General features: G+C 35.2%; 1 protein-coding gene across 2 annotated transcripts in view; it reads left to right on the top strand.

The window, feature by feature from the left end:
* FAM135A (family with sequence similarity 135 member A) overlaps window positions 1-9123 on the top strand; it is an 89875-nt gene extending 80752 nt beyond the window's left edge. For both annotated transcript variants that reach the window (XM_023513150.1, XM_023513149.1), the window contains 3 exons: window positions 1069-1179; window positions 5268-5381; window positions 7687-9123. In XM_023513150.1, coding sequence (XP_023368918.1) covers window positions 1069-1179; window positions 5268-5381; window positions 7687-7892 — 431 coding nt within the window. In that variant the 3' untranslated portion in view covers window positions 7893-9123. The remainder of the gene's footprint in view (window positions 1-1068; window positions 1180-5267; window positions 5382-7686) is intronic.
* The last annotated feature ends 2359 nt before the right edge of the window (window positions 9124-11482 follow it).

The following is an 11482-nucleotide window of genomic DNA, read 5'->3' on the forward strand; positions in this document are numbered from 1 at the left end:
TATTACTCTATTATGAAGTTATAAAATATTTTATATAGAATGTTACCTCTTTGGTAACAACAAAGAGATATAAGAATATACTTTCTAAGAAATTAATTCAAGATTTCTAAAGAAGTTAAAAATGAAAGCTAAGATCCTAATTTTGATTAGTATATTCTCATGGAGAAATATTTGGTACTTGATTTGTCTTTTGTTTGGCTTGGTTTTTCCCTTAGATTATAAAAAACGGTTTGTAATTTAGCCAGTTAGTCACCATTGTGAGAATGGTTCCACTAAACCCTTTCCCAGATATGCTTCCAACTATCAGATTTAATCAGTTAAAAGGTTTTTTTCCCATTCTTTTCTTCCCCTGTTCCCCTCTATAACATTGGAAGCAATGAAATGTGAGATGAATATTCCATAGCCTTATAAACCAGTTTCAGAGGGATTGAGATTTCATTTAATTTCCTTAAGGGACAGTTACACTTAAGTATGGGTTATTGATAATATAAAAAATACAACTAAGTATAAAACTTAAATTATATTCAGTTATCATTAAAAAATATTAAGCAATTTTTCACTCTAAGAATTGGTTGTTTGGGGAGTGCCTGTGGCTCAAAGGACTGGGGCCCCAGCCGCATATGCCGGAGGTGGCAGGGTCAAACTCAGCCCCGGCCAAAAACTGCAAAAAAAAAAGAATTGGTTCTTTAGCACTTAGTCTATTACCTATAGACTCAAAACATAGTGCTTAGGCATTTGGATCTACTACTGTGTTCGAAGGTTTTCTCCTTCCGCTTCTTTACAACTTGAAAAATATGTCTAAAGTTACAGTTTTTCCACATCTAGTCTTCGTAAGCTAGTATCTATTTTGTTACTGAATGATAGAGAAATAGTGCACCTTAATCAACCACCATTAATCCACGGTTAACCTATGCAGGCATGTTTTTATGTAACCAGAACGTGGACAATTTTATCTGTTAGCCCACAAAAATGCTAATTTGGGAAGTGTCATCTTTTTGAAATTAGTGTTCTTGACATATGATCATGTATATTTCCATTTATACTTACATATCACCTGTGGCTCTCTAGGTCTCTGGTTTATGCAGAAATGGAAAAAGTCAGGCTCACTTTTGCAACTGACATGTCGAGATCACTCAGACCCTCGCCAAACTTTTTTATATAAGCTTAGTAATAAAGCAGGTAAGTATTAACAGTTGGAACACATGTATGTGGAAACCTTTTCTAAAATTAACCTTTATCAAATAAATTATCAATATATCTTTTTGGTGATTAAAAAAGTATCATTCTATTGTAATTTTTTAATGAAATGCCCCACTCACAACTAAGACTTTAACTATTGATAAAATAGTACTTTAGTTTTTTATATGACTGTATTTCTCTTTTAGGAGTTACAAACCTACTTTGAAATTATCCTAAGACTTTAGCATTTGTATTTCAGTGCCAGTTTTGTTATTCTCGGTTTCCTGAGCAGTCTTGCATGTCCTTCCTCTCTTTTCCTAAGTGTCCCTGACCCCAGAGCTTTTTAGAAAACTCCCATATGTTTATCTGTCTTCCTATTCTAGGGCTGTCAAACATTTTTCAAAAACGGCAGATGTTAAACTATTAGCAGTTATTCTTTCTATAATTCTCATGACTGGATGAATCTTATTTCTTCTTATTAACTCATTATTGTATATATTCTTTACCATATATAATTCAGACTTTTATCACCTGAAGTCTCCAGCTCCTCCTTTGCAGATCTTACCCTCTGTAGATGACCTTACCTCTGACCTTACCATCTCCCCTGACTCACATTCATACATCTTACCAGCATATTTTTTCCAGTATTCTTTAAATATCCATCTGTAGGAAATAGACTATCTTCACCTTTCAAAGAATGCTATCTCTACTTTATTCTGAAAGTAGAAACAAAATTAAAAACTAGAATTTTCCCACTCTACCCTCATCTCCCCATTAACCCTGGCTATAGAGCAGAGTTTGGCAAATTTTTTCTTTGAAGGGCCTGATGGTAAATGCCTTGACTTTGCAAAGAATCTTTTGGCAACTACTTAACAATACTAGTAATATAAAAGTAGCCATTGACAATACAGAAAACAAGTGAGCAGAGCACATTCCAAACAAATTTTGTTTTTTTTTTAAGGGGGGATGGGCAACATCCAGATCACAGGCCCTAGGTTGCTAACCCCTGGAGGGTCAAAATAACTGCTGTGAGATAAACTATAACGAATATGGTAAAAGAGGTTCATAGATAATGCTATGAGAATTCAGAGATACCTTAACAATCTTGGGACATGGGAGGCAAAGAAGTAAGGTCAATCAAAGATGACCCCGAGATGTTTCAAACAAGTAGCACCTGCAGGGTATGTCAGCACAGCTCTTTCCCATTTCCCACTTACTCATTCAGTATTTTTTTTTTCTTTTTTGAGACAGTCTCATTTTGTCACCCTTGGTAGAGTACCCTGGCATCACAGCTCACAGCAACCTCAAATTCTTGGACTCAATCTATTCTCTTGTCACAGCCTCCCAAGTAGCTGGTAGTACATGCACCCGCCACAACGCCAGCTCTTTGTCACAGACAGGGTCTTGTTCTGGCTCAGGCTGGTTCAAGTATCCGAGCTCAGATGATACATCCACCTGGGCCTCCCAGAGTGCTAGGATTACAGGCACGAGCCACCCTACTTAGCCTCACATTCAGTATTCACCATCGGTCTTCCCAGAAGGTGTTCAGTGTATACCTGTTGAATGAGTAAATTAATCAATGAGTAATGTTTTAAATAATATTTTCAGGATCCAAAACAGTTTAAATATGCCTAATAAGATGTAAATCTAACCCATATATTCAGTGACTGGTAGTTCCAAGTCTGAAGTTACTTGAAGTTGTAAACTGAGGTCTTGAAGCAAGTCTCTCTTGAAATTCCTTTTTTCTTCTGGTGGGGGCGGTCCTTTAGTGAATTGTTAGAAGTAAGTAGTCAATTCCCAGGAAGTTGCTATATATACATATATATATACACACACACACAGTTACTTTATTTGACAAAATAGAAATAATACAGGTTCATATAAAACCTTGAGTAAATAAAACAGGAAAACATAGAACAAGAAAAAATAATAGCCAGCATGCTATTCTCAAGTGTTTTAAAACAATAAAATGATCATTTTTCTTTGATATTTTATTCTGCTAAAGCTACAAAGTCTTGGAATCCCAGTCTCATTATTGCTTCAGTTTCTTTTGAATGGCCAATTTCCCACTCTTTTGTAAAAGGCTAAAATTGTTTGCCTAAATCAAAATTTAGCCTGTTACCTTTAAGTGAAGCCTCTCGTGTGATTCTTTCTTTTTAAACAGTCCTTTTCTCTGCAGTGTATCATGAGTTAATAGATTTCTGTAATCGAAAACTATTCATTTTTGTAAAATGAAGAAAACATTTTAAAAACCTAAAATAATTTCTGTGATTTTTAGAACAATGAGAAATAGTATATTTTTTAAGAATAACAAATTTTTTAAATGTGAAATTGTGTTCTTTTAAAAGGGAATTTTTTTATTAAGACTTTATGATTACAAACATTAAGTTTTTACAGCAATTTCTGATGCAACAAAAACCTATGAAATTCTACAGATTGCTAATAGAATATGTAAATGATTTGCATGTACAATGCTAGCATTTCAGCATTTGAGTAGCAATGGAAAGAAAGAAGATGAAGGAGCCAGAGCAATGTGGAGAGTAGAATATATAGTATGTGTGGAGTAGGCAACCCCAGTGTCACTCACATTACCAGAGCAGAGGAGGGGACCATGGGCACTCTCGCATTCCACAGTCAGGGCTAAAAATAACCAAGTAAAGATCTATCCATGTTGGATCTATCCTTATTCTAAGCTCTTCCTAAAAACACCTTCTTAGAATGGCTTTACCAGCTGATGACTTGTTGAAGTAAAATGGTTAAGTCTGCTGTGCTACTGTGGCAGGAGATAATCTTTTTTTCCCCACAAGATTACAGAGAAGTTTAATAATAGATATCACTTTTGATTTGTAAATAAAATTTGTATTTTGTTTCTGAAAGTGTCGGAAAGAATCAGCGTCAGCTAACATTTTAGGGCATAAATTCTTCCAAATATATTTAAAATAAATGACTAAAAATATGAATGCTTTAATACTGTTTACAGTATGTCAATTTAAAAAGCACAGGTTTCTCAGCTTTAGCTCTCTTGATGTTCTGGGCAGGGTAAGTCTTTGTGTCAGAGGGTCCTGTGCGTTGTAAGATGTTCAGCAGCGTCTCTTGCCCCTGCCCACAGGTGCCCATACCACACACACCCTTCCCCTCCCAGTTGGGACTACCAAAAACATCTTCAGATGCTGCTAAATATTCCTTGAGGCACAAAATCACCACTTTAGAACCACTGCTTTAGCCAGTTGCAGAAAGTAAACATGAAATGACTCTATGAATTGCACAAAAACTCCTTAAAATTTCCGGAACAAATGAGTAGCCTGAAGTATCAAGACGACTAAGATTATGAAGATGAAAATTGCTATTAAGGTGTTCATACAAAAATCATGTTATTATGTAGTCCAGAGAATACTATATTTAAGATTACTTTAATCTTTTTCTTGGTAATCCTATAAAGTAAAATATTAATGGGGAAATCTAACTTTTCAACAAAGAATTAGCTACTTCAGGGACTCACTGAAGTATTAACCCGTAGGTTAGTTAACTAGGTTGTCTTTGAGCGGGTAGAGTTAAAGTAGGTGCAAAAAAGATGAACCTAGAATATAACGTTCCCAAAATAAAGACTTCAGACATTTTTACTGTCTGTGCTTCAATTGAGATGAAGTATTACAGTAATTAGTAGCAGCGTTGTGACGCTGGGGACCTGCCATGCTTCTCTGCCCCCTCTAGCCAACACTGACAAAGAATTGAAACCAAAAGATTAAAAAAGGGCCATAGTCTGTTTAACTAACTTGGTTCTTGACTATATAAAAAGCAACCCTTCTGTGTACCATATGTAGTTTCAGCCCTACCCGTGCACTTCCAAGCGACAGTCCCTGCTTTCACTCAGAGCAAACACATTTCTCATCCTAGCACAAAGCCTACATACGGTAAAGCTGGGGTTTTGTAAAGAATATTTAGAAATTTGGAGAAAGGATTCAACAGGTATTTAAAAAGTTGCAAACCTAGCACTACTGAGGAAGTAAATTTATTTTCTGGTCACTTAATATCATACTAGTAAGGTATTTTAAATCTAATTAACTTTTACATTATTTTTCTGTTCACAGGGCTTCATTATTTCAAAAATGTTGTGTTGGTGGGATCTCTACAGGATCGCTACGTTCCTTACCACTCTGCACGCATTGAAATGTGTAAGACGGCTTTAAAGGACAAACAGTCAGGTAATGAAATAAATCTAAAGTATTGTGGAATAGTCCATCTATTAATGAGATTTTTCTCAGATTTTCCAGTTACTTTCTCTTCTCCGCTCTTCTCTTTCCTTTTACTCTCTGCCACCCGCGGATACTAACAGCTGTCCTCTCCCATTTTGCTTCCTTTATATCTCTCCCACCACGTAAGCTGTCTTTACCAGGAAGCAGTTCTTTCATCTCACTGCAAATGCTTTTCCATTTTGCTGCCTCAGAGGTAGTCCATACTGCATTATTGGGACTGGGGCCTGCAACAATGGTCATGTTACATGTTCTGCTATACGTAGTGTCTCGTTTTTAAGCAAAGATGCCAGCAAGAACTTGCCGCTCTTTACTGATTGTGAGTGATAAAGATTTTGTTTATTCTTTTATCATTTATGAGTAACAAAAGCAATTTAAAGCATACCTATTTGGAGCCAGAAGGAGACTTGAGTGCTGTATGCTTATTTTATAACTGAGTCCCAGACATACTAAGTGGCTTATCCAAAGTCACCGTCAGTTAATTCAGGATTAGGGCAAGAACCTGGTACTTCTACCTCTCTCTATGTCCCAGTGCCTTTTTTGAAGTGAGGCTGATTTTTAATCTCTTGATCGTTTGCTTTTTCTACATCATGACAAGTGAACAGCTCCTTAAGGCAGGAATTCTCTTAAGCACATTTATATTTTCAGTTGCCTAACATGGCTCATAATAGGTATTTCATTTATTTAACAAATGTTTATTGTGCATTCGTGATATTGGAATAATCTTTTTTTTTGCATTTTTTGGCCAGGACTGGGTTTGAAACCGCCACCTCCAGTATATGGGGCTGATGCCCTACTCCTTTGAGCTACGGGTGCTGCCCATCTTTTTTTCTTTTTTTCTTTTTTTTTTTTTTGAGAGAGAGTCTCACTTTGTTACCCTCGGTAGAGTTGCTGGGGCATCATAGCTCACAGCAACCTCAAGCAGTTCTCTTGCCTTAGCCTCCTGAGTAGCTAGCTGGGACTACAGGCGCTACCATAACACCTGGCTATTTTTAGAGGCAGGGTCTCGATCTGGCTCAGGCAATCCACGCACCTTGGCCTCCCAGAGTGCTGGGATTACCGGCATGAGCCACAGCGCCTGACCCTGGAATAATCGTTTTTAAAGATTCTGTTCTGGAAAGACTAGAGTCCATTTAGGGGAAAATTCAGAAGAGGATTAACCTTCAGATGGGTAGCTGAAACTAGATAAATGTGCTTTGTTTTAACAGTGAGACTCTGTGCCACTTGGGGACTGGGGAAATCTCATGAAGACATGTCTGGACTTCTTATGTAAATGTATTTTTAAAATAGCATGGAGCCAGAAATTCAGCTTGACTCATGTACAATGAAAACTATGAGGAGAGGTGGACGTAAAAAGGGTTTTTTCCTGAATTTATAAGATACTGATCTTAAACTTTTCTCTGTGCTTCTGTGTACTCTTCCCTTTTGTCATCCCTCAGCGCTACATTCTGCCTCTTGTCTGAAATGTACCTGCCACTCTAAAATGATCGGTTACCATGGACGTGTTAGTTCTTGTCTATTAGTGACATAGTGTATAAGCGTCATAAATAATACTTTGCCTTTTGTAAGGCAGTTTGTATGCTTATGTGTATGTGTTCTAATCTTTATCTTTTACTTAGCATGACCTCAATAGATCCATTATAAGAATTAATCAAAAAGAGGTAGAGAGGAATACAACTTTGAATGAAAAGTAGAACCAGATATTAAATAAACCTTTAAACTGGAAAAAAAAAAAAAAAAAAAAAGATCTTGTTTGTTTTTTGAACCAAGCTCACATTATTCTTCTGACTATAGGAAGTTGCTATTTTTTCTTAAAATAATTTGGAAATGTTGACTGTTATAAAAGTATTTTTCAAGTACTTGCTTGCTATAGACTAAAGTTATAATTTTGCCTTACCACCAAAATATCTCACCATAGCTAGCTTACTTTTATAATAGTTTAATGAAACCATTTACAAGTGACTGAACATTGAAGAAAACTATTTTCCCTGTTATATACATTGCTTTGAGTTAAAAATATCAAATTGACAAGAATAATGTCACTTAGCTAAATAAATAATGAAATTATTTATATTTTCTATAAACAGTCTAAAAATGATAGCTGAAGAAAAATAAAATCTTTTATAATAAAATCTTTTAAAAGACATGTCCCTAGGATTAATGTAACTTAAATTTTATAAATTACATAAAACTTGATATAGAATTTTTTTCAGTTACTCATGTGAACTGATTTTCCTTGTTTACATTTGTTCCATAGGACAGATCTATTCAGAAATGATCCACAACTTGCTTCGCCCAGTTCTGCAAAGCAAGGACTGTAATTTGGTTCGATACAATGTCATCAATGCATTGCCCAATACAGCTGATTCACTCATTGGGAGAGCTGCACATATAGCTGTTCTTGATTCAGAAATATTTTTAGAGAAATTCTTTCTGGTTGCTGCCCTTAAGTATTTCCAATAGAATGAAAGCATTGTTAGAGACTGGATAATTACCTCATTCAACAATGATTCAAATAATGTATTATATTAAAATGTAGATACTGCTAAGTTCTAAGAAATATTTATACCTTTTATATGGAAGATAATTTATATCATCCATATTTAGAGCTTTTTAAACATCAACTTTACTTTCTAGGTAACGTGGCTGTGCAATATTTTTTTAATTTTATCTTTTTACTTTTCTATTCCTTTTTCATATATTTTGCTACCTAATTATTTCAGTGAAACTTTAAGCCCGTATGTACGTCTGATTGTTTATTATTGGCTTTCCACAGTCTCTACATCAGACTACATTATATTAGAGGCCATTATTGTAGAACAGCATGGGATTTTAAACTTTCTAGTATGGGGTTTTATTTAGTTAATTATAAATTTTACTTTTAACAATTTATGTTTTAACTGGAAATAAAATTATGGCTGCTACAATATATTTTTGAAATCAACTTCTTTAGTCCTGAAATATGTCTCTATCATACTATCAAACCAGGTAGTTCATATATGACAATGTTATAAAGTTTTCTATAAAATCATTACTGTTGCTAATAAACATATGTCATGCCTATTAAAATATATTTTCTACAGGTGTTTTCAACATTATTTCTCATATTAACTTTTATTACTGGAAATTTTCATGTTCACGTTAGCACATAAAGATTTTTGGATGTTTGAATGCCCTCTGCCTTGATTTGGTTGGAATCTTGCTAAATTGGTAATGTTGTTTGAACTTTGTGACTATATTTCTTTACTTTTTTCATGGACTTCCTTATATGTACATAATAATTAAATGTTGAGATTTATGATATACTTTTATGAATTTAAATAATTTTTAAATATTGTTAACATTTTTTGAACTAAAAAGTAATGTAAATAAATAATTCATATTTTAAATGCAACAAAATAATTAAATTTACGTGTTTAATGAAATAGATGCAAATGTTTGATATATGGAGATGTTGAGTCTTTTGACTTTACTAAAGGTGCTGAACAGCATTAAATTCACTGTTTTCCTTTTCTCTTTTCCTTGCGAAAATAATAATGCACTAAGGGTGGATAGAAGTTTTGTTTGCATTCACCAATTGTGATGGACACAGGTTTTTTGTAAGTAGGTATTGTATAATTGATGCATGTTTATTTTTAGCATTGTGTTATTATCCCTGGTGTTAATAAATGAACAAATGACTAGTGGAAGAGCTGAAACACTTGTCATCCTTTGCTTGTCCTCAGAGTACTGGAGGTATATACTTTTATTTGTAATTGAATATACTACATAAACTAATCATAAGGACCATCATATTTGTATAATTTTTAGCCTTCATAAGAGTAGTTTTATAACTTACATCCTTATTATTTAGTTAAAAGAATTTTGATTGCTCTTGATTCTTTTTTACTTTTTTAGAAAATACTCAAAAATTCCACTTAAGATAAAATTTACCAATAGGAAGATATAAATATATTCATTATTCACCATAAATTTCTGCCACACATTTTTTTTTATCTTCATGTATCTTGGCTCTGAGTTTGAAATATCATGCATCTTCTAAGTTTGTATAACTTCCAGGTTTACTAAAGGACTCATTCTTACTCATAATTATACAAATAGTATTAAAGGGTAAATTGTTCTTAGGATCATAGTTGGTTAATATAAAAGCTAACAAGTTGAACATGGTTTAAAAGCTAACAAATTGAACTTCTTTAATTTATGTGGGGAACTATTCATATGCTCTTCACCTTGAAGTTCAGATCTGGAGACATTGATTTTGGATCTGAGGGAGAGGGGAAATGATTATTTGAAATGGTCTAATTGACTGTCATGAATCTCATTGAAGTATACCAATAAGTTTTCATGGTTGTAAACATCAAAAAATGATTATTAACTTAAATAGAAAAATAATTATTGGAAGATTATCAGGTAGCTCATAGAATTGATGGAAAGGATGGAGAAATGGGTTTGGAATACGGAAAACAAAGGAAACTAGGTGAACAAATCATAGCCAAGTTCTGTGACCTCAAGAAGAGCTGGAAGACTATATATTCTGCTGCCAGGGAAACCCCTGAAAACTGGATTTCAAATATTTATTTGCATAACTCAAGATTCAGAATTGGGCAAAATGTCCAACTGACCAAGTTTAAGTCTTGGCCGATGCTCAAGCTGTCAGGCATCAAAGTCAGCAAATACTGTACATCTGACCCTCTCTAGCTTCCACAGTAGAAAATGGGACCATTTCTTCTGCCAAGATCCATGGAACATACGAAATGGGTTTGATAGCTTCAAATATAAAAATGTTTCAAAGGTCTACAACAGTCCCTTGCTTGTCTTTCCAGCATTTGCAAGCACCATTCTCTCCATATTTACACATCTAAATGCATTCTCCTCACTTGCCTTCATTCAGCTTCAAGTCCAGGATCTCACTGTTATGTCTTGTGGTTCTCTAGTTCTGCAATGATCTTGTCTTAATAGTTTGCCACCAACCCTATATACAAGATAGGAAAGAAAAGGAAATGATAGAACACTATGAGCCAGTGAAGAAGGAAATACGGCTAGAGCGATGCTTTGCAAGCATCCTCGGTGAGAATCTCTTGGGCTGTTTGTTAAAAATAACAAATTTTAGGTTCCCATTACAGAGCAGCTGGATCAGGATACTGTAAAGGCAGCAGCATGTTTTATGCCCCAAACTTCTCTCAAATAAAGGACACCTATGCTAAATACTGTAGTTCTGCCACACACTGGAAGAAGCGTTGCCTTGGCCACCCATTAAATAACTGAATACTAAAGCAAAAACATCTGTGCAGAATCACCATGTGGCACACAGGCTGCACACAGGGTAGACACTCCTGGGTGATTTCTCACCACCACCTATTTCCTATTTCTTTTGTGTTAACCAGCTATCAGGTTTCTTTGTCTAGCAGGTGACCCAAGGATCTGAGATTGAGTTGTCTTCCTACATGGCTACAATAGTGTTTGCTTGCTATTTACAATTCAACATGGTATTTAAAAACATACATGCAAAAACATGGCATTGGGAGGAGGTATTTTAGCAAATCCTCCGAGTTCTAGTGAAACTCCAACTCCTTTCCCCTGTGGTCATCAGGGCCAGTCACTCCAACTACCACCATCGTCACTTTTTCTAATCTAGAAAAACAAGGTAAAAATGACCAGGTGGCATTTCCAACTAACTTCTAGCTTAGAGAAAAATTGTTGTGTCCTCTTATGGAAGCATTCCTCTGGGCACAAAAACTGCCACATCAACAGAACCTGGAATCATTGAGATGGGTGGCAAAGTAGTGAAGGGTCTGAGATGTTACCCTACTTGCAGGCTAACAGGCTTGCCTGCTATGGTTTCAGGGATGCTGACGGGATAGTCCTGGGTAAAAGACAAACGGCTTTATTACAGCAAAGTAGCAGCCAGAGTATCAATGTATTTGCAGCAGCTCCTGGAGCCCAAATGAAATTCCCACAGTATGATGCAGAGGGCCAGATGACACTTGTACACACGGTGGGTTGTGTTACAGGAGAAGAATCCAGGATAAAGCAGTTTTTCAGCAAGCAGCAAA

Source organism: Otolemur garnettii, unplaced genomic scaffold (genome assembly GCF_000181295.1).
Source record: "Otolemur garnettii isolate 467f Iridium unplaced genomic scaffold, OtoGar3 scaffold00035, whole genome shotgun sequence".
NCBI lineage: Eukaryota > Metazoa > Chordata > Mammalia > Primates > Galagidae > Otolemur > Otolemur garnettii.